The sequence below is a fragment of the Sorex fumeus genome, unplaced genomic scaffold (genome assembly GCF_029834395.1).
Source record: "Sorex fumeus unplaced genomic scaffold, SorFum_2.1 ptg000047l, whole genome shotgun sequence".
Taxonomy (NCBI): Eukaryota; Metazoa; Chordata; class Mammalia; order Eulipotyphla; family Soricidae; genus Sorex; species Sorex fumeus.
This window is the reverse complement of record NW_026606104.1, coordinates 44427335-44451540: the sequence shown is the minus strand read 5'-3', so window position 1 is coordinate 44451540 and position 24206 is coordinate 44427335. Positions and strand designations below refer to the sequence as shown.

At 45.7% G+C, this 24206-nt stretch overlaps 1 protein-coding gene across 1 annotated transcript; it reads right to left on the bottom strand.

Annotated features, from left to right (window-relative positions):
* Positions 1–17042: 17042 nt before the first annotated feature.
* MED18 (mediator complex subunit 18) lies at positions 17043–23845 on the bottom strand. The gene is made up of 3 exons (XM_056123308.1): positions 23756–23845; positions 21941–22080; positions 17043–17899 (listed from the first exon to the last, which is right to left on the bottom strand). The coding sequence occupies exons 2-3, from the start codon at positions 22011–22013 to the stop codon at positions 17346–17348; spliced, it is 627 nt and encodes a 208-aa protein (XP_055979283.1). The 5' UTR covers positions 22014–22080; positions 23756–23845; the 3' UTR covers positions 17043–17345.
* Positions 23846–24206: the final 361 nt, after the last annotated feature.

Genomic DNA, 24206 nt, shown 5'->3' with positions numbered 1-24206 from the left:
GGTCGCAAGTTAAGTGCCTTTAATGGAGGCAGGGAGTGGTTTGTGCCTCACCTGACTGTGCTTTGGACTTACTCCTGGCTTGGTGCTCAGGGATCATTCCTGGCAAGCTCAGGGGGACCATATGTGGTGCCAGGGATTCAACAGTGTCAGGCTTGTGCAAGGCAAGCTAACTGCTGTACTATCTCTCCAGCCTCTCTTACTGTTGTTTTTGGTCCACATCTGTTACTACTCAGGGACTCCTCCTGACTGTTCTCAGGGGACCCAGTGGTGCTGGTGACTGAACTCAGGGCTCTCACATGCAAAATATGAACCCCAGTCCTTTGGCCTATCTCTCCATTGCCTTAAACTTCATTTCACATAATAATTACAGTGCATATCCATTATTAATGTGTCTATGGGGAAGGTTTTAGTTGAAGTATTTTCACACATACTAATTCACTTAATCGTCATGATAACTCAATAAGAAAGACAGTTTTAAGATTTTTGGGCCACACCCGGAGATGTTCAGTGGTTACTCCTGGCTCTCTGCTCAGAAATCATTCCTGTGAGCTCTGGGATTCATATGGGATGCCAGGGATCAAACCTAGATTGGTCACATGCAAAGCAAGCACCCTACTCACTGTATTGCTCCAGCCCCAGTTCCAGTATTCTTATTTAGTGATGAGACTAAGGCAGAAAAGTTATTTGCCTCAAGTTACAAAGTTAGCAATCTAAAATGTTTTCCTTTCCATATCACTAAATTCATTGCTACATAACTTTTGAATGGCTCCAAGACACCACATTGTATAGATGAAGTATCATTTAATTATTCTGTCTCCTTTTAGGAAATATCTAGCCTTCCACTCCACCTTTGCGCATATTTGTAATAATTTCCTGAGGCAAAGTGTCCTTAGGAATGGTGGTAGTGACCGAGCCAGTGATGGAGCGTGTTGGTTTCCCATGAATGAAGCTCCAGATTCCATCCATGGCACCAGATGTCGCTTCCCAATCTTAATTGCTTACAGCAACTTAAAAAAATTCCTGGGTCCAAAGTGATAGTACAGCCGAAAGGGTGCTTGTCTTGGATGTAGCCAACCTGGATTCCATCCCTGGCACCCCAAATAGTTCCCTCTGAGCACACTTAGGAGTGATTCCTGAGCACAGAGCCAGGAGTATCCCCTGAGCACTACCAGGTGTGGCCTCCAAACAAAACAAAACAAAAATTTCTTTTACCAGAGCTGGAGAGATAGTAAAGGGATTAAGATGCTTACCTAGCAGGTGGCCAATCTTGGTTGTCTTCCAAGCACTGCTAGGATGACCCAACTCATTTCCCCCGAAAAAAAAAAATCTCATATACCCATCCTAATAAAGAAATTAGAGTATTAAAAAGCATTTATCTCAACTAGGAAATTCAGGGTCTGAAATTTCCCTCTTCCCATAATCCGGTCCTGCTTTTGGATACACAATAAACCTTTGGGCCCACACAACTCGCTCACCACATGGGAATGGGGAGTGTTGGCTTAGCATGAACGCACTTCCACAGCAGGATTCCTGAGGCCCTGACTCAGCATTCACTCATTTACCCCTCAGCCATGCAGTGCTTGTTTGAGATATGATCTCATGCGTAGTACTAAGCCAGACAGGGGGACAAGGTTCACAGAATAAAACATTCAGGAGAGGGGCTGGAGAGAGAGCACAGAGTCAGTAAAGTGCTTGTCTTGGAACAGCTGACCTGGGTTCCATCCGTAGTACCACATATAGTTCCCTGAGCCTTGGGCCAGAAATAAGCCCTGGGCACTGCCAGGTGTGGCCCCCAAACTATAAATGTTAAAAATTATGTAGGAGAATGTTAAATGAATCATTTAGCACCCTACCTATAACATCCAGTTGCAAACAGCTAGGACAGTGGGCAACCTCATTAATCCCTACAACAATCTCAATAATTGAAACTGGATTCTTTCCTACCCCTCTAATTTACTCGACTTGGGGATTGGGTGGGTCTCCCAAGCAATGTTCAGGGGGTCAGAGCTACACTTGGCGATACTCAGTCAACTTGATGGGATGGGTCAATGGTAGCACTGGCTCTGAGGCCCTCCACATCGTGTTGTGCCACGAAATAGGATTCCTCTCTTATGACCCAGACAACCCCGGGCTGAGGGCATGGCGGCCTGCTGTGTGTCAGGCCCCGGATTCAGTTCCTACACTGCAAATAAACAAAAACAAAAACCCCAAAGATAATAATAAAATTAAAAATAGCTAAGTAGTTTTATGCTGAGCACCCTCCTGGGACTTGGTCTGTATACTTTTAGTCATTTAACTTGTATGACAACTCAGTCATGTCGGTATTATAATTATGTTTATTTTACAAATGAGAAAAATATACGTATATAGATATATATATATTCTGGGTTTAAATACTTGGCCAAGACACAAACAACTATTAAAATTGTACATTAGAGGGGCTGAAGCGATAGTACAGTGGGTGCGGCATTTGCCTTGCACGACTCCGACCCAGGTTCGATTCCCAGCATCCCATATGGTTCCCTGAGCATTGCCAGAAGTGATTCCTGAGTGGAGAGCCAGGTGTGACCACTGTGCATTTCTCGGTGTGATCCAAAAAGCAAAAAAAAAAAAAAAAGAAAAAAGGTACATTAGAAACCAGCTATACCTAGAATAATGATGAAATGTGAAGTAAAGCTACTTCCTGCCTTCAAATATCAGAGGTCAGCAGAAGAGACTGTGACCTACTTGTAGGCGGGAAGATCAGAGAAGGACAGAAGGGAAAATCTGAGTTACTCCATAGACCCTATGTTGCAAGCCTTGTGGAATATTAGTTCCTTGTATCCTCTATGTACCAGAGGTATTCTTATTCATTTCAACTTGACAGATGAGGAAACGGATTCTTTGGAGATGATGCAAGATGTCCAAGGTCACACAGCCAGAAAATGACATGGCTGGGGTTGGAACTATTTGTCTCCTCAAGCCTAAGCCCTTGAACACTGTGTTACATGCTTTCTATTGTTTGATCTTGCTTCATGGCTGTCTGGCAGTCTCGTAGGCAGAGAGGAGGGAAAAGGGGAAGGCAAATGAGAACTAAGAATATAATATATAAGCAAGGGCACCGAGGTCTTTTGGGGGGAAGAAGCAGGGCTGAGTGGTTCGTGCTAAAAACTCAACCATTTCAGGCCTGGAGGAACAGTGAAGCGGCTTAACGTGACCATCTTGCAAGGGTCTGTTCAAAAATTCACATCCCCAGAGTCCACAGGCAGCAAATGTGATCCTGGCATCTCTGCAGTCTGAGCCTTGCAGTTTTGCTGTCCACAACCCCCCTTGCTGTGAGTCATTGTTGCTTTGTCTACAGTGCTTTCTCACTTAGGGTGCTCACTGACGTCTTCCGTCCTTCAAGGTGGTGCGTGCACACGCACTTGCTGGGGCTCACACTCTTAGTTGAGTCCCACAAGTTATAGTTGTGGTGCTCAGTGGTGCTCCCACAGTGCCCTCCATACTTCCTGGTGAGCATACTTCCACATCTTTTAGTTGTAGTTCTCACTGGGGGTTACATCCCTTTTACACAAACTTTAAAAATGTTTCAGTCACTGGGCCAGAGCCATAGTACAGCTCTTGTACTATGGTAGGGAGCTTTTCTTGCACACGACTCACTTGGATTTGAGCTCCGGCAGGCCATATGATCCTCCAAGCCCCAACAGACATGATCCCTGAGTGCAGAGCCAGGAGTAAGCCCTGAGCACTACCAGGTATGGCTCAAAAAAAAAGTTTCAGCCACTATGGTGGGGACAGCAAAGAGACAAGGACTGCATCCTGCCTTTGCTGTAATAGAGCATTGAGCACTGTGCCTTGGCAGAGAGGTTGGAAAGATCAGGAGTAGTTACATGGCTGAACCCTCTAGACTGAAGAAGGCAGTGGAGGTAGATCTCAATGCAAATAACCAGAACAAGGGGCTGGAGCGATAGTACAGTGGTTAGGGCGTTCGACTTGCACGCGGTTGACACAGGTTCAATTCCCAGTATCCCAAATAGTCCCCTGAGCACTGCCAGGAATAATTCCTGAGTGCAAAGCCAGGAGTAACCCCTATGCATCGCCGGGTGTGACCCAAAAAGCTAAAAATAAAACAAACAAATGCAAATACCCGGAACAAAGCAAGAGACATTCAAATCCAAAGGGTATTAAAAAGATAATATCATAATGCAGAAGTGCACTTCCCTGTATGCTCAGAAATGCAAGGATGGCCTCAGAGAATACAATTTGTTGAGATAATTTACCATATGAATGTGACAAAAAGTGAAAAATCACATCTATTTTTCCATACTTAATGGAGGAACTTGATTCAAGTCCTTCATGATCCACATTACCACTAGTGAGAGTCTTGGAACATCTCGCCAATTCTGTCTGTTCGGTTTGGAAGGGGACCTCACCTGGCAACTCTCCGTGGTTACTTCCCAGCTCAGTGCCTGGGATTGCTCCCAGCAGTACCAATTCTTTTAAAGAAAAAAGATAAAAATAGTACAGACCTCTTTCTGTTTACAACTCTTTTTTTTTTTTTCAAAAAAAAAACCACAACAACAAACAAACTCATTTCTATCCTCTTCCTTCCCTTTCTTGTTTCTTAGGTTTATTTTGTTGTTGTTGTTGCAATGATCAGGGACACACACACACACACACACACACACACACGCCTAGCAGTGGTGCTTGCTGGGGGTCACACATCAGATTAAGATGCTTGCACCTTGATCTATGTATATTCTATGAAAGTACTAGTTTTCAATATTGAGACACTAAAAATTACTCTAAAATGAACATGAAAGAATGAAGGTGCTACCAAGGTTCACACCCTTCTGTGGTGCTTACACATGTACTCGAAGGGACGAGCCACAAGGTGTGGCTACGTGGTACTCTCTAGAGGTTACTGCAGTGCTCACACGAGTACTCATTAGAAACGACACTTTCAGGACAGGGTTCTCACCCATCTTTTAGGTTGTAGTGCTCACTGGGTTTACACCTTTTTGCAGTGCTTACACACACCTGCTTGCACTGTGGCTGGAAGTCACTTATGGCACCAGGGGTCATAGCCAGCAGAGCTGTCACGGTTGCACTTGTCACATGTGGGACACTAGAGATTAGAATTTGTGACCACAAACATGCCAGGCAGGGTGTGCCAGTCCTTTCGGCCTGTTTGCCACTCTTGCCAATGAAAACAGAGAACACAGCATACTCAGCAGAAAAACTATCAGAAATGTAAGAGTTACCCGTCAGATTTTCAAGAATAGAAATTATTGGCATATATGTTGCCTGAGCCCATATGCTGCTGCCAAGTGCATGTGGTGCCCGGTGCCCGGCACATGTGTTGCCCGCATGTGCCATCCTGAAATGTGCACTTTCATACCTTCATATCTAATGCTGGCATGTGTACTAGGGCTCCCTCTCCACTCTGGAGAAGCCCATGTTCTCTCTCTCTCTTCCTCTCTTTCTCTCTCTGTCTCTCTCCCTCCCTCTCCCCTTTCTCAAAACTTCCAAATAAAACCTGTTTTAATTTTTTTAAAAAAGTAATAGATATTATCTTACAAAAATTAATATTGTTCTTTTTATTTAAAAATTTTTATTGTTCATTTTTTATTTAAAATTTTTTTCTATGTACATTGGTGCTCAGAGCCATCTCCTAGCTCTATGCTCAGGAATAACTCCTGTTGGGGCACAGAGGACCATATGTCAGCCAGGAACTGAACTAAGGCTAGATGCATGCCACTGTAATATCTTTCAGCTCTAAATAATGTTCTTTTTTAAATTTTATTTTTATTATTTTTGGGGCTGGAGCGATAGCACAGCGGGTAGGGCGTCTGCCTTGCACGCAGCCAACATGGCCGACCCGAGTTCGATTCCTCCGCCCCTCTCGGAGAGCCCGGCAAGCTACTGAGAGTATCTCGCCCGCACGGCAGAGCCTGGCAAGCTCCCCATGAAGTATTCGATATGCCAGACACAGTAACAACAAAGTCTCCAATGGAGACGTTACTGGGCCCGCTCGAGCAAATCGACGATCAACGGGAGGGCCTTTACTTTACTTTACTTATTTTTGGGGCTTGGGTCACATCCGGAGATGCTAAGGTTTACTCGTGGCTCTCTGTTCAGGAATTACTCTTGGCTGTGTTCAGGGGACCATGTGGGACGCCAGGGCTTGAACTCAGATTTGGCCACATACAAAGTAAGCACCTTCCCTGCTGTACTATCACAGCTCCAGCCCCTAAGCAATGTTGTTTGATATCAGGAATAACCACAGTAAACCTGTAGTAAGAATAGGGCACAATCTATAATAATGAAACTATTTTCTATAGCAAGGGTCAGCAAACTGTCCTGTAAAAGGCTAGATAGTAAAAAGTGTCCACTAGCAGGTGGGAGGGGGCAACTGGGGACACTGATGAGGACAGTGGACACTCTGAAGGAATTGCTGCTGGAATATTATATGGCTGAAACCCAAATATGAATAACTTTGTAATTCACAGTGACTTTTTTTTTTTTTGTCATTTGACATAGGGTTAATATCCAAGATATATAAAGCGCTGGTAGAACTCTACTAGAAAAAACATACAACCCTATTTTAAAATGGGCCAAAAAGCATATGAAAAAATGCTCTATATCACTAATCATCAGGGAAATGCAAATCAAAACTACAGTGAGATATCACCTCACACTCACCAAAAAGAACAACAACCAATGTTGGAGAGGATGTAGGGAAAAGTGGACATACCTTCACTGATGATGGGAATGTTGACTGGTCCAGGCATTTCAGAAAGCAATATGGACATTCCTAAAACTAGGAATTGAGCTTCCATATGATGCAACAATTCCACTCCTGAGAATATACCCCAAGGGCCCCAACGCACAAATCAGAGAAGATACCTGCACGCCTATGTTCATTGAAGCTTTATATACAAGAGCCAATATATGGAAACAATCTAAATGCCCACCAACAGATGACTGGATAAAGAAACTGTGGTTCAAATACACCATGATATACTATTCAGCCTTAAGAAAAGATAGCCATGCAATTTGCATGACATGGATGAATCTGGAGAGTATTGAGTGAGATTAGTCAGAGGGAGAGCAGGAGACTCAGAATGGTCTCTCTCATAGGTGGGCTATAAAGAAATTTCACAGGGGAATATCAAATGCCCAATGGCAATAGAAATGAAGAGAAGGAGAACTAATCTTCAGTAGGAATCTTGGCACTGGGACAGGGATGAGGAGCACAAGTTAGAGAAGGGAACACGAGGACAATGGGGGTGGGGTCAAGTGCCTGCCACAGAAACAGGCTGGGGGTCCGGAGGGACACTGGGGACATTGGTGGCGGTAGTGGAAACTGATAAAGGGATTTGTGTTGGAACAATATAATCCTGAAACTCAATCATAAATACCTTTGTAATTCACAGTGATCCAATAAATTTTTTTGGCTTTTTGAGTCACACCTGGAGATGCTGAGGGGTTACTTCTGGCTCTGCACTTAGGAATCACTCCTGACAGTGCTCAGGATTCTGGGGATCGAATCTGGGTCGGCCACGTGCAAGGCAAATGTTCTACCCGCTGTACTATTACTCTGGCCCCAGTGATTCAATAATTTTAAAAAGGAAAAAAAATTTAAAGGTGGAAAAAAAAGTGTCCAGTTTTTGGGAAACACAATTACTTGCAGCTATTTAATTCTATCACAGTACTATAAAAGCAGCCATAGACTATAAGCAAAAGAATAAATGTGGGTGCCCCAGTAAAATTTATTTACAGAACCAGGGAGAGGGCTCAAAGGCCTGAGAGCATGTCTCAGGTTGAACCCTGTCTCTGCATGTCCCCTGACCACTAGTGGGAGCGACCCCTGAGCATAGACCTAAGAGTAGCCCCTGAGCACTGCTGAGTGTGGCTCAAAAACCAGGAAAACAACAAACAGAACCCAACTTTATTAACAGAAATAGAGGGTAGGTTCCCATGTATGGGTATAATTTGTCAACTCCTAGTCTATAGTAATTGGCCTCAAAGCAATGCCTAAGAAAGTTATTGAGGAAAAAATCTGAACTACATTCAGGAACATAAGAAGAGCCACATAAATATCATAAATGGGATAATCTCAATAGTGTCAAGTTTTTATGTTTAACACATATTCAAAGGCCTCACAATATTCTGGGTGCTCAGATTTCAGCAAGGAAAACAGAAGTGCCTACTCTAATGAATCTTACATGATTCATGTAAAGAATAAATAATTTCAGAGAAGAAATAAAAAATCTAAAGTCAAATAATACTACATGCTCTGAGAGATGGAACTGAAGGGCCGGGAAGGTAGATCAATGGGCTGAGCACAGGCTTTGCTTGACAAGGCCCAGGTTGAATCCCAGGCATGACATGGTCCACCTGAGAGTGACCACATGGTTACCATGGGAAGTCACCCCCAAGCCTTGAGCCAGGAGTAGCCCCAGCAGTGCTGGATATAGCCTCCAAACCAAATTAAATTAAAGAAGATAAGGAGTATAAGGGCTGGAGCGATAGAACAACAGGTAAAGAGTTTGCCTTGCATGCGGCCAACCTGAGTGCCATCCCCAGCATCCCAAATGTTCCCCTGAGCACCACCAGGAGTATTTCCTGAGTGTGGAGTCAGGAGTAACCCCTGAGCATCACTGGGTGTGATCCAAAAAGCCAACAAAAATATAAAATAAAGAGCATAATGTGATGTATGTGTGCCGTGCAGGTTGCAATGGCAGGCAAGGTGGCAGTCCGACATTGCAGCTGAGACCTGAGAAAGGAAGAGAAGCCTGCCGCATGCCACATGCATCCCTGTAGATGGAGTATCTGGACACAGTTTATCTCTATTTTTTTTTTAGCTTTTTTAAAAAAAATTTTATTAGTGAAACACCATGAGGTACAGTTTTTGCTTGGGTTTCGATTATACAATGGTTTATCTCTATTTTATTGGAATCTAAAATTCCAACAAAAAATCCTAGCTTTCAGGGGCCAGAAAGATAATATGGGATAAGGCACTTGCCTCGCAGGCAGCCAATCCTGGTTTGATCCCCAACACTGTATATAATCCTCTGGGCACAGCTTAAAAAAAAAAAAAGAAAAAAAGACCAATTAAAAAATACAAACAAGGGGGCTGGAGCGATAGTACAGCAGGTAGGACGTTTGTCTTGCATGCGGCCGACCCGGGTTCGATTCCCGGCATCCCATATGGTTCTCCAAGCAACACCAGGAGTAATTCCTGAGTGCAAAGCCAGGAGTAACCCCTGAGCATAGCTGGGTGTGACCCACAAAGCAAACAAACAAACAAACAAAAATCCTACCTTTCAAAACTTAGTTGAAAGAAGGAAAGAGAGAAAGAAAGAAAGAAAGAAAGAGAGAGAGAGAGAGAGAAAGAAAGAAAGAAAGAAAGAAAGAAAGAAAGAAAGAAAGGGAACTGGAGTGATAGTATGGTAGGTAAGACATTTGCCATGCATGTGGTCGACCTGGGTTCAACCCCTGGCATCCCATGTGGTTTCCCGAGCACTGAGTCAGGAGTGATTCCTGAGCACAGTGCCAGGAATAACCCCTAAGCATCATCAGGTAACAACAACCAGAAACCCCTAAAGATCTCTAATCACTAAGTCTGTTCCAAGGGGGAACTGAGCAGGGAGATTGACCTACTGGTAGAACTGGCTCTGCCAACAGTAATGAAAACACTGAGCTGCTGGCAGTGTAACAAAGGAAAGAAGCAGTGGGATAAAAGGGATTGCTGAGATTTAAAATAAACACACAAGAACCTAATACGTGATAGAAGCAACATGACAAACCTCTACAAAGGTTGTTTTCAAATAGTGATAGAAAAACTAATTCTATTCTGTGGAGGGGAGGGAAAAAAAGTTTCACTTGAAACTTGACTGAAGGCTAGACAGTTCAAGGTGGACTCCAGAGGGATTAAGGACTTAAATGTGGGCCAGAGTGATGGTTCAGGGGCTGAGTGCATGCTGTCCCAGGGGAAGGCCCAGCTTGGATTTAGCACCACCTATTTGTCCAAGCACCACCAGGAGCAAGCCCTGAACCTGGGTAGCCCGAGCATCACTGAATGTAGTCCCCAGAACAACAACTGTCACTGTCACTGTCACTGTCCTCCTGTTGTTCATTGATTTGCTCAAGAGGGCCCAGTAATGTCTCCATTGTGACACTTGTTACTGTGTCTGGCATATCGAATACGTCACGGGTAGCTTGCCAGGCTCTGCCGTGCAGGCGAGATACTCTCGGTAGCTTGCCGGGGTCTCCGAGAGGGGCGGAGGAATCGAACTTGGGTTGGCCACATTAGCTGCGTGCCAGGCAAACGCCCTACCCGCTGTGCTATCGCTCCAGCCAGCAAAAAAAAAAAAAAAAAGATAAATCAAAGTAAGGATGAGGGGCTGGAGCAATAGCACAGCGGGTAGGGCATTTGCCTTGCATGCGGCCGACCCGGGTTCGATTCCCAGCATCCCATATGGTCCCCCGAGCACCAGGAGTAATTCCTGAGTACAGAACCAGGAGTAACCCCTGTGCATCGCCGGGTGTGACCCAAAAAGCAAAGAAAAAACAAACAAGAAGGAAAAGGCAGGGGCTGGAGAGATGTACAGTGGGTAGGGTTGCTTGCCTTGCATGCAGCTGATGTGGGTTCAATCTCTGGCACCCCATCTGGTCCCCTGGAATACCATCGGGAGTGAACTCTGAGTGCAGAACCAAAGTAAGTTCTGAGCACTGCTAGGTGTGGCCAAAAAATAAAATTTTAAATTTTAAAAAATGGAAGAGGCAAAGGTTAAAGGATATTAATAGATATTAGAAGGTCTTTACAATGTTTAAAACAAAAGATTACTGTCTAGAATATACAAAGAATTTCCTACAAAGCCACAAAATAGGGAATCATACAGAAAAATTAAAAGGATACTGATATCTTAGCTTCACATATTAAGAAGTCTATACAATTTCATATACAAAAAGTACACAAAGATGGTTCAAATATTGTTATTATGAGAGAAATGCAAATCAACACCACCAAGAGCTGCTTTTATTTATTTATTTATTTACTTTGTGGGAGGGGGGGTCACACACGGCAATGCTCCAGGGTTACTCCTAGTTCTGCACTCAGGAATCACTTCTGGCAGTGCTTGGGGGACCTCTGGGCTGTGAGAGATGGAACTGTGTCTGCAGCATGCAAGGCACGTGCCCTACTTGCTATACGATCTCTCCAGAAGAGCTGCCATTTCCAAAAAATTTTACTTTAGGCACCATTGTTTGCAATATGGATACTGGCAGGCTTATATGCATAAAACAGTCCCTTGCCACATCTTTTACCAGAGTCAGATCCCCTCCACTGCCCAGCTTCTCTCCAAACTCTGTCCTATTCACCCCCAACCTCCTACAGTGATCTGCTTCCTACCAAAGACCAGTTCTGTTTCTGTTGCCTTGGAGAATTTGCTGTTTTCTTGCTTTGCTTCTTTGTATCAGCAAGATCTTTCTCTAGCTGATCACTGTCCCTCTCCTTTTGACTAACTTTACTCAGCATGATATTCCAGAATTACCTAGTGGAAAATTGCATGATTTCATCTTTTTTTTTTTTATAGAGTAGTATTCCATTGTGTATATGTACTAGTTCACTCATCACACATGTAAAAAATGAGAGAGGAAACATCAAAGATTAGTGAGGACGTGGATATGAATTCTTGTGCCCTCGTGATAGGGATATAAGCTGTCATTCTGAAAAGCAATCTGGCAATATTCGACAAAACTGACCATGCCTATCCATAGAAGGCTCAAAGGACTGCCTCAATCTACAGATTTGCTTAATGCAGCAATTTTTTTAGGGTAATAGAAAGTTGAAGGCAATTTAGGTTCTTATCAAGAGACCTCAGGAGTGAAATCTGGAGGTTGCATAGTGTTATTGTTCTGAAGCTGAGTTGCTGGAGTTGAAATTCAGGCTCGACCACTTCCTTGTTCTGACTTTGTTCTTTTTTTTTTTTTGGTGGGAGGGCACATCATGCAGCACTGCAGAAGTGATCCTGGCTCAACCCTCAGGGGTCACTCCCAGCACAGAGGACCATGTGGTGCTGGGGCCCACCAGGGTCCCCCCACATGCCAAGCATGTACATTAGCCCTGTGAACTATCTTCCTGTCCCAAGTTCAACTTGGTATTATTTATTTGGGGGATGAGGAGCTTCCAAACAGGAAACCCGGGGGCTGTTCCAGGTAATTCTCAGTCAACTGTGCTTGGGGGCTTTCAGGGCTGCACTTGAAGACTCAGAGGATCATGGGGTTCCGGAGACGGACTGGGCTCACCTCATTCAAGGTACACTTGAACCCCTGTGATTAACCCCGCTGATTAACATCTCATTGGCCCACTAAATTCTGACTTTGAACAATGGAAGTAGAAAATCTGAGTAACCTCCCTGCCTTACTCTCTCACCTGCAAAATGGGAACAGGATTGAGGAGATGGCCCAAGACTAAGAGCACAGGCTTTGGTCGTGCTTTGGTTCCCTGGATCACAGTCCAGTGAGCACCGCCAGGAGTGGTTCCTGAGCACAACAGGTGCGGCCTCCCCAAAGAAAAATTGAAAACAATAGGGCTGGAGTAATAGTACAGTGTGTCAGACGCTTTCATTGCACGCAACCAACTCAGGTTCTATCTCTGGCATCCCATTTGGTCCCCAGAGCCCTGTCAGGAGGAACTGTGAGCGCAGAACCAGAAGTAAGCCCTGAGCACCACTGGGTGTGGTCTAAACAGAAAGCAAAAACAAACAGAAGAATCAGATGTTAAATGGGAGAATATTAAATTCTCAGGTTAATTTAAACAAAAAAAGAGAGAGAGAGAGACTAGGAAGACAGTTCAAAGGACTGACGCGCAGGTTCGATCCTCCGCACCACCTGATCCTCTGAGCACTGCTAGGAATATTCCCTGAGTCGCAAGCCTGGAGTACCTCATCCCAGTGCTTCTAGCTGTGACACTAAAACAAAATCAATGGAAAAATGGAATTCATGCTCCAGGGACATTGGGCAGGCGAGCATGCCTTACAGACTGGAGTTCCAGGTTCAGTTCTTGGCACCACATGGTCCTCTGAGCACTGCCAGGAAGTGAATCCTAAGGACACAACTGGAAAGAGCCCCCAGGCACTGCCTGACAGGCCCCCTCAAAGGTAACTCACATAACAAAGTCTGATAAATTATAGAAAATTTAAATTCATTGATACATATTTCTATTTTATCTTCAATTTTTGGTTTTGGGGGTGATAACTGGGGATGCTCAAGGGGCTACTCCTGGCTTGGTGCTTAGGGGTCACTCCTGGCAGTGCTGGGGATCAAAACAGGGTCAGACACATGTAAGCCAAGAACCCAAACTCCTAGCTTCTCTCTGTCCCTATCTCTGTTTACAATTTACAGTAGATTAGGCAACATGGTTAAACAATGTTAATATTTATTGCTTTTGAGGGCCTGGTGTTTGTTGGGGTTTATTGGTCGTGTGCTGTGCTCAGGGATTGCTCCCAAAAGAGCTCAGGGGACCAGAGGGTGCTGGGGATTGAGCCCAGGCCTCCCAAATGCAAAGCATACACTCAGCACTTTGAGCTATCCCTCTGGCTAATACTGTGTGTGTGTGTGTGTGTGTAGTGCAGCAGATAGAATCCAGGGACATGTGCTCTACATCTGAGTTACATCCCTTAACCCCGATTCATAGTTCATTTTGGGGGGTGGGGTACACCCAGTGACGTTCAGGGGTTGCTCCTGGCTCTGCACTCGGGAATTGTTTCTGGCAGTTCTCGGCAGACCATATGGGAAGCAGGGAATCAAAGCGGGGTCAGCCGCAGGTAAGGCAAATGCCCTACCTGCTGTGCTATCACTCGGACCCTCAGGAATCACTTCTGACAATGCTCAGGGGACCATATGGGATATGTTCAAGGCAAGTGCCTTATCTACTGTACTATCTCCCTGGCCCCTGAAAAAGCACATCACTTTTTGAGTTTGGCTTTGGTTTTTTGGGGGGACATACCCAGTGGTGCTCCGGGATCAAACCCAGGTTGGCCATCTGCAAGGTAAGTACCCTATCCATTGTACTACTTCTCCAGGCCCAAGAAAACACGTTTTGCACGTGTGAAACCCTTGATTTAATCCCTGGCACTGAAAAAAAGAAAACAAAAAACTAGTCACTATTAGTCATCTTATGGGAAAAACAAGTCTTTGTCTTCACACCCTGTTCTGGCAGCGGTGTTAGGAACCTCATTCACAGCTGGCAGGAGTGAAACTGGCATGTTCCTGGAAGGCATTTGGCAATGTGTGCAGAGACCTTAAAATAGCACTTACTGTGACTCAGACACTCCCAAATGACCCTTAAGAGAGCCAGAGATAGTTCAGGGGTAAGGGCACATGTGGCTGATGCTGGTTACCTCCGGCATAGCATGGTCCCCCGAGTGCCGTTGGGGATAATCCTGGAGATCCCCCCAAACACTACCGGGTACAGCTCTGGAGACACCTGTGCACTGCAGGGAGGAACAGGGCAATCCTTGGCACCACGGGGCCGAACAGCATCATATTCTTGGGCCTCATCCATTGAACTACTGAACTGGTTCCCAAAGAATTTCTGGAAGGTAACCCCAGAACTCCTGAGCACTGTGTGGGAGGCTGCCCCCCGCCATCATCATCACCAATGGGCTTGTGGATAGTTCAACGGGCTGAGGGCCTGCTTTGCCTGAGGGAGCCAAGGTTTGACCCCGGTCCCATCTGGTTCCCCAGGCACAGCTGAGAGTCATTCCCAAGCACAGTGCCTGGAACAGCCCCCAAGCACCACCAGGTGTCAGCCAAGGAATTAAAAATAAACAATTATCACTAATGTCAACAAAATTAGAAGCACTAATGGTATAGCGTTATTTTTAAATGGAATTAAACTAAAAATCCAAACAGGAAAATCAGATATCTCTTTTGTTTTGGGGAGGACATTTTTTCCCCCCAGGTTCCTGTCCAACACCCCACACCCCCTCCCCTTGCTTGCCTCTTTTTTATTTTTATTTATTTATTTTTTATTAGTGAAACACCATGAGTTACAGTTGTAGACTTACAAATTTTTGTGCCTGGGTTTCAATTATACAATGTTCAAGTACCTATTCCTCCACCAGTGCCCATTTTCCACCACCACTGATCCCAGTATCCCTCCTGTCCCCCATGCCCCCCATTCCACCCTGCCTCTGTGGCAGGGCATTCTTGGGGGGGGGATATTTTATGCCACATCCAGTGGTGCTCCTGCTGTGTTCAGGGAGCACTCCTAGTGGTGCTCAGGGGATCACATGCAGTGCTAGGGATTGAATATACAAGTCAAGGCCTTACTCACAGTACTGTATGATGGAATACAATAATTAGAATTGTCAATATTTAAATATCAACCCTGATAATTTCTCTGAACATCAGTTTCCTTGTTTATGAGTATTGTGAGGATTAAAGTAATACCCCTAAGGCACTTAGGATAGCACAGATACATAAGAATTCAATAAATGTGTTCATTTTGCTTTGTACTGGACACTCTAATGTCCTGGAAAGATGTGAATAATAAATAGAGGCTGGAAAAATTGTTCAGGACATAGGGTGCTTGCCTGCCACATGGTCAACCCAGCTTCAATCCCTGGCACCCCATAGGGTTCCCCAAGGACCACTAGGAGTAACCTCTGAGTGCAGAGTCAGAAATAAGCCCAGAGCACCATTGGGTGTGGCCAAAAAAAAATTAATAAAATGCTAATAAAACAGAAAAAAAGTTACAATCATATATACAGAACCTGGTTTTGGGGTGAGGGCTTACTCCTGGTTCTGTGCTCGGAGATCACTCCTGGTGGTGTTCAGGGGAATACCAGGTATTGGGGATTGAACCCAGGTTGAGTGCACACATGCAAGGAAAGTGTCATACCTACTCTGTATTATTGCCCCAAACCCGTGTACAGAATATTTTTATAAAACTCATGTACACAAATCTACAGACTAGAAGGATACATAGTAAAATAAAAACTTTTCTTTGAATGAAATTACAGGGGTTTTTTTTTTCCCATTTTTTATTTTGGTTTTGGCTACATCCAACAATGCTCAGGGGATATATGGTGCCCCGGATCAAACCAGGATTTGGCTACATGCAAGACAGATAGTTTTCTGGTTTCTACAGGCACTTTTCTCTTTTCCCTTTTTATTGAGATTCTGTGACTTACAATTTTTCTTTAGGGGGGGCACACTTGGCAATGCTCAGGGGTTACTCTTGGTTCTGACCCAGAAACTAGTCCTGGCACTGCCTGCAGGACCATGTGGGATGCCAGGGCTTGAACCTAGGTCAACCATGCAAGGGAAGTGCCCTACCCTCTCTACTACAGCCCTGGTCCCAATTTACAGTATTATAAATGATGGTTTCCTGTATACATAATTACACCCATCACCAGTGCACACGTTCTATCCTGCAAGGTCTGCATGCTCCTCCCTTTAACCTCCTCCCCTACAAACTCAGATGTGTGGGTCAGTTCTCCTATTGGATTGTCTTTGGTCTTGTTCTCTTGCTATATATCTTGTGTGTGTGTGTGTGTGTGTGCATGTGCTTGCGTGTATGAAACAACATTCCTACAAGCATATTTCTTATTTTTGTATTAAAAAAAAATTAGCAAAGAACTTTTATTTGGAAGGGCTTCCCAAGTGAGCCTGCTGCCAATGATACTTGGTTTGTTGTGCTTAAGTCCATCCGAGGTCCCAAGGCTACATTGCTGCTTAGGTGCTGTGGCACTGGGACCAAAAGCTACCCGGGCGGAAGTCGGGGACCTCCAGGGCTATGCCCAGTGATGCTTGCGTGGCCATGCAGTGCTGACGAACTGGAGTGGGGTACATGCAAGGCCTGCACCCTAACCCCTGGACTATCTCCCCAGGCCCCTATACTACTTTCAAGAATGGTTAAAAATTACCTACCAAAATTAAAACTAAAAGAAAACCTACCACTGTTAGGTGTTTTTACCCAAACTGGCAATGAATCCATTCCAAGTTAGTGTGGTACTAGAGTAAAAGAATGACAAACATTTTTCATTTCCACATGAAACACACTTAGTCTGTATCTTACAAACTTTATTAAAAAATGGCAAAACAAGATTTTTCTTTTCAAAAGTTAACTTCCATTTCCCCTCTTTACAGAGGGATCAGAGAGATTCTGTGTCACCCTGAGTTTGCAATATGGAAAGGCCGTCACAAAAGTGAACTTGCCACCCAAGGAAAACAAAGAAGCGACTCTGTGCTCTCCGACCTCCTGGATGAGGGAAGCAGCCGGAGACCTAAGATGACACCATTGTAAGAGAACAGGTCAGATCAGCCGCCCTGGTGGAAAACCACCCTCATCACATGAGTCTTTTGGGGTCTATTTTCTCCAGGTGAACCAGCGGCTTCAGCTGTTCGGCAAAGTTCCTCATGTCATCAGAGACCACGTCCTGCCCTGCTGGAGCCACGACACTGAGTTCCACAAGATAGGACAGGGACAGGGCCTCGGTGCTGTCTGCGTTCCCTGGCACCAAGATGCGAAAGATCTTGTACACCATGACCTTCATGATGCCCTTGCGGAACAGGTGCCCCTTGGCAACGAACTCATGGTCCATGCGGAAGCCCATTTCCATCAGGAAGTCAGTGAGGTTCTCAGAAGTGGAAATGTCCACGCAGTTTCGCACCAGTGCGTGGCGGTTCTTGTCCCCCATTTCAGGCTGTCCCAGGTAGCGCAGATGCCAGGGTGCCCCTGCCCGATCCATAGAGCGCCGGGCCCTTAGGACAAACGGACTGGCCTGCTGGCCCTTCAGGAGGAAGACCATCTCGTGGTCAAGGAACGTCTCAGGCTCCATGTTGTCGCACAAACCACGAAGGCGGTGGATGAGGCTTTCCAAGCTGTGGTCCAGAACACTTCCTGAAGAAGGAAAAAGAAGCCCTGAGTTCCAAAGAAGCCCTACGTTCACAGAATTAGCAATAGATTTAAAAAAAAAAAGCGTGGACTAGAGACAGTACAGTGGGGAGTACTACATTGTACTGTACTTGCTATACATACTATGCTTGCATTGCACACGGTCTGCCCAGGTTCAATCCCCCACCCTGCACACATGGCCCCCCAAACCCTGCCAGGAGTGATCCCCGAAGGCAGAGCTAAGAGTAAGTACTGGGCACAGCTGGATGTAGACCCAAAACCAAAACCAAAACCAACAAAAATAAATAAGGGCCAGAGAGCTAGCTCAGCAGGCTGGAGCACATGCAGAGCCTGCAAGTTTGCTCCCTGCGCCACTGCCCTGTCCGGCCACCCACTTCCCACCAAAATAAAGTGAAAAACAAAAATATCGTAATGCAATGTTTTGTAAAGCAAAGGCTCAATATGTTACTTCCAGAGGGGCTATACAGCCAAAGTACTGCATAACATTATGAAAGACTAATCTCTTCAAGTTTTTGCATAGTCTCACTTGGTACAAGAAGAGTCTTTAGGAAGCAAGAGATCATCCTTTGCATGCGAGAGCCTCAAGTTGGATCCCCAAGCCCCAGCACTGCATAGTCTCCCAAGCACTCCTGGGAATGGTCCCCAAAAAGGAACTAGGAGTAGCCCCCTACTACTGCCAGGTGTGACTCAAAAAAACAAAACACACCCTCCCCCAAAAGATTTGGTTTTGATTTTGGGCAATACCTGGCTGTGCTCAGGGCTTACCCCTGGCCCCACCCTCAGGATCATTCCTGGAGGTGCTGGGAGACCCTGTGTGGTGCCAGAAATCAAATCCTGCCTGCAAGAGAAGTGTGCTACCCACTGTACTAATTCTCTGGCCTTTGTTTGCTTTTTGTTATGGGGCCACACCCGGAGATGTTTAGGGGTTACTCCTGTCTCTGCACTCAGGAATCACTCCTGGCTTAAAGTGTGACATGGGATGCAGGGATTGAACCCAGGTTGGCCTCATGCAAGGCAAGTGCCTACCCACTATCTCTCAGGCCCTTGGTTTTGGTTGTTTTTAAATTTTGGAGTCCACAACCAGCATTTCTTGGAAGCTCCTCCCAGCTCAGCGCTTGAACTGGGCCCGTCAGCTGCTCTGATGACCATGTAAGTGCCACAGATTGAGTTTCAGACTCCCACTAAAGTATATTTTTACAACTAAAACTTAAAATAATGTTATAAACCAGTATTGCCTCAATAAAAATTTACTTTAAAAATTTTCTCTGGTGGGCTGGAGCGATAGTACAGCAGGTAGGGCGTTTGCCTTGCATGCAGCCAACCCGGGTCCGATCCCCGGCATCCCATATGGTCCCCTGAGCACTGCCAGGAGTAATTCCTGAGTGCAAAGCCAGGAGTAACCCCTAAGTATTGCTGGGTATGACCCAAAAAGGGAAAAAAAAAATTTCTCTGGGGGCCAGAGAAATTTACTTCAAAAAAATACATACTGTTGGAGTGATAGTACAGTGGGTAGGTGTTTGCCTGGCATGATTTAGGTTGGAATTACACACACACACACACACACACACACACACAGAGTTAAAAAAAAAGATTTAGAGATGGACAGAGGGCACAGGTGACTGTTCAAGCAGTACAGCAGACACCCAGCACACATGAGGCCAGGTTCATCCCTGGCACCGTATGCCCTCGAGTATTGCTGAGGGTGGCCCTGTTTAAAAAAAAAATAGAGATGAAATGGAAGAGGGATAAAGAAAAAAGAAAAGGAGACTGACTTCAATGCTTGGCATGAGCAACTGGCAAATAAATGACAGGGGCACTTAGTGAGGTGGAAAAAGCCAAATGAAGAACAGCCTGAGGAGGAAAAATGAAGAAACCCATTCTGTTCATAGCAAGTTACTAAATGATCTGAATGATAGTCTAAACTCCTCCACTACAGATTATGGTTTTGTAAACGTTACTTTCTCTGGGTCTCAATATCCAAGTACACTCATGGTCATGCCACATATTTAACAACATCCAAGCAAGCAAACCAATTATCCACCAACAGATAAATGGATAAAGAAAATGTGGTAAATATATAAAAAATGGACCTGATTTAGCCATAAAAGGAGACCGCGGACTAGTACTTGCCTTGGCATTTACAGCTGCACTGGCTATGATCCTGGTTCAAATTCCAGGCACTAAATATGTCCCCCAACTAGTGCCAGGGGTCACTCCTGAACCCAGAGTTAAGAACAGCCCCTAAGCATTTCCAGGTAAGGCCCCACCCCCTCACTACCCAAATAAACAACAACAAAAAGTTACCACTGCTGTAACTGTGTTACCTAAACTCATTAAAAATAATAATAATAATAATAATAAATAAAAAGAGGATCTTGTTACATGCTACAATATAGTAAAGCAAGTAAAGGTAAAGGCCCTCCCGTTGATCATCGATTTGCTCGAGCGGGCCCAGTAACGTCTCCATTGGAGATTTTGTTGTTACTGTGTCTGGCATATTGAATATGTCACGGGCAGCTTGCCAGGCTCTGCCATGCGGGCGAGATACTCTCGGTAGCTTGCCGGGCTCTCCGAGAGGGGCGGAGGAATCGAACTCGGGTCGGCCATGTTGGCTGCGTGCAAGGCAAACGCCCTACCGCTGTACTATCGCTCCAGCCCAACAATTTATCTATATTGTAGCTCCAGCTACAATATAGATAAATCTTAACGTTAAGCTGTCACTGTCACTGTCAGTCCTCCTGCTCTTCGATTTGCTCGAGCGGGCACCAGTAACGTCTCACAACAAGTTGTGAGAGTTGTTGTTACTGTTTTTGGCATATCAAATACATCACGGGTAGCTTGCCAGGCTTTGCCATGCGCGCGAGATACTCTCAGTAGCTTGCCGGGCTCTCCAAGAAGGGCGGAGGAATCAAATTTGGGTCGGCTGTGTGCAAGGCAGACGTCTACCTGCTGTGCTATCTCTCCAGCCCAACATTAAGCTAAACGAAGTAAACCAGTTACAGATAAATATTATATAATTCCACACATATGAAGTAGTTTTAAAACAGAAACAGGAACTTGGCTGTCAAAGTCTGGAAGGGGGGAAAGGTGAAACCAGTGTTTGATGGAGAGTGTTTCAGTTTTGTGAGATTCAAGAAACTGGCTAAAGATTAATGTGAGCATACCTATCACTATAGAACTATACATTAAAATGCTTAGGAACTGGGCTGGAGAGATAGTCCAGGAGGTGAGGCACTTGCCTTGTGTGCAGCTACAGTGGCTACAACCCAGGTCCAAATCCCCTGAGCCCAGAGCCAGGAATAGCCCTTGAGCACCTGGTGCATGCAGCCCAAAACTCGCCTCAAAAAAAAAGAAACGAAACTTTCAGATAGTAGGGACGAAGAATGCTCAAAGGGCTAAGCATGTGCTCATGCAGGAGGCCAGAGTTTGATAACTGGCACAGCATGGTACTCTGAGCACTGAGGGAGCAACCCCTGAGCGCAGAGCCAGGATTAGCCACCAAGTAAAGTCAGGTGTGACCCAAAATGCAAACAAAAAAGTTTAAGAGGGCAAATTTAATTTTTATGTCCCTAGCTGTAATTTAAAAGTTGATGACCAGAGCCGGGGAGGTAGCATAGAGGTTAAGGTGCTTGTCTTGCATGCAGTCGATCCTGGTTTGATCCCTGGGACTACATGGTCCTCAGAGCACTGCCAGGAGTAGCCACTGAGCACTGAAGCACTGAGCACTGCAGTCTGCCTTTGTGTATCTGTCTGATACGTCCATGCAATGTGAACAATAAAGAGACACATAGGCCGCCGAGTTAACACAATGGGATAGGCATATGTAAAGCATATGCTTTGCTTGTGGACACCCAGTTCAATTCCTAGCACCACATGGTCCTCTAAGTACAGCCAGGAGCAAAACTTGAGCACAGAATCAAGAGTAGGCCCTGAGCACAACTGGGTATGGCTCCAAAACCAAAAAAAATTTTTTTTGAATAGACAGGGAAGAGGAATACAAGCAATCCAGGTTCCTGGTCCACTTACCTTGAAGCAGATACTCCATCATGTTGATGGTGCCCCCAGTGACAGGCATCATGGTCACCGGAGGTGCCTCCATGGTCTCTGATTAAGTTCAGCAGGCTGGGATCTGAAGCTTCCAATCAAACAAAGAGAACAGGATGCACCTGGACAAGAATTATATTTTTTAACACAAGGGAGGTGGAGATCTTATTGTTACAAGCATCTACGTTGAAAGGTTCATACAGGGCTGGAGAGATCAACAGGTTAAACTTATGCTTTGCATGCAGGAGGCCCCAGTTTGATCCCCAGTAACGCATGGTCTTCTGAACACTACTGGGAATGATCACTTAGCAGGATGGGAATAGAGCCCAAATCCAAATATAAATGTTTTTTTAAAAAAATAAAGGTTGGCCATCAGCATCTATAGAGAAATGAAAATTGGTATGTAATACCAAGTCCTCCAGGTCCCAACAAGTTGGCAATATTTTTATTATTTAAAAAGACAATCAGGGTAAGGTCTGAGAGATAGTACAGGGTGTAGGGTGCTTGCCTTGCACAAAGCCAGATGGCGTTCGAGCTCCAGCACCCCATGTGGTCTCCTGAGCCTCACCAGAAGAGATCCCTAAGGACAGAGCCAGGAGTAAGCCCTGAGCACCACGGTGTGGCCTTTCTCTACAACTCCCCAATATACACATACAAGACAACTAGGGGCTGGTGACAGTACCACAGGTTGGGCCCCTTGTCTTGCATGATGCTGATCAGAGTTCAATTCCTGGCACCCCATATGGTCCCCCAAGCCCTGCCAAGAGTGATCCCTGAGGAGTATGTCCTGAGCACCACTGTTTGTGCCCCTGTATCACCTCCCAAAAACTGTAAATTGGCATCAATGTGCTAAACCTGTCGCTTAGAGCACAGGCCTTGAAAGCAGAGGGTCATCAGTTCAAAGCCTTGTCCCCAAAAAACGAGTGCACCGGCCTGTGACCATTGCAGTGTTATTCCAGACACCACAAGCAATTATTGGCGACACCATAACTAGGTGTGTGTAAGTACCACAAAAAGGGGGCTAGTCCATGGCAAACATCATACTCAAAAGATGTGTGAGCACCAGGACTAGGTGAGAGAAACCCTATTGAGCACCACAGCAATGCCAGGTAAGCGTCACAACCATAACTGAGAGAGAGCTCGGCCAAAAGGCTGCAAACTTCCGACAGCTCCGAGTTCACAACAACGACAAAAAAAAAAAATGGAAGTACCAGAGACCGGTATGTGTGCGAACCGGTCAAGAGTGAAGCACTCAGGAGGTCAGGGCACCCCATTGCCCCCAACCATGTGAAGCCATCACAAGGGTGTGTGTAAGGCCAAAGGTATTTAACTCTTAGGACTTTGCGACGCAGGTGACATAACGGAAATACAGTTAACATTCAGGAGTGACAAGTGACTTAAGGACATGGTTTACCTTTTAATTTACAGGTGAGGTTATTGGGAGTCGGTGAGAGACCCCCACAGCAGGTCGGTGGCTGAGCCTGGACCAGACTAGCATTAGCGTTATGACCCTGAAAACATCTTAATTTATTTTTTTAAATGGGGGGGGTGGGGAAGACGGCTCACAACTGCGATGCTCGGGGGTCGCTCCCATGAAATACTTAGATCAAATCCTGGGCTGGCCGCATGCAAGCAAACACTTCAACGGTCTCTTCGAGCCTGAAAACATCTTTTAAATGAAGCCAAGCAGTGAATTAAGATCATTTTAGCTCTCTTAAGATGCGAGCCCACTCGCACCGGAAAGATACCCCCAAGCGCACTACCCGCTTTTCTTGCAAAGCGGGGAATTATACCTACCAGAGGATCCCGCAGCCTCTGAGCCGCCAGGAGTCACGGGTTCTAAAGTCTCAAACCCCTGGACAGTGCAACAACATCCCTCCTCCGCCGCCTTTTCTGCAGGAACGTGCGTCGCAGGAATCTCGACACCGCCGCCCCGCGACGTACGGGTGTCGAAAAGGCTCAAACTTGCTCCCTGGACGGCGCAGAAGCACGAGCGCATGCGTGGTGCGACGCTGCTGGGTGGAAGGTGGCGGCGTCCTTGGGCCAGTTCCCGGCGTCGGGGCGGGTGACGTCATAGGCTGGGCTGTCGCGCGGGGAAAAGCTGTTTTCGAATTCGGCGACCTGGAAATGTTTTTGTGTCAGAAATCGATTCTAGGGGCCTGAGCGAGAGAGGGCGTTTTCTTTGCCCACGGCCGATCTGGGTTCGGTCCTCGGCCTCCCTCCTGGTCCCCTGAGCATCGCTGAGCGC

Bases quoted from the DNA above. Each gene is read 5' to 3' on its own strand.
- MED18 (XM_056123308.1), bottom strand. From the start codon at position 22,013: ATGGAGGCACCTCCGGTGACCATGATGCCTGTCACTGGGGGCACCATC. The intron at 17,900-21,940 runs GTAAGTGGACCA...TTCCTTCTTCAG, and splicing joins GATGGAGTATCTGCTTCAAG to GAAGTGTTCTGGACCACAGC.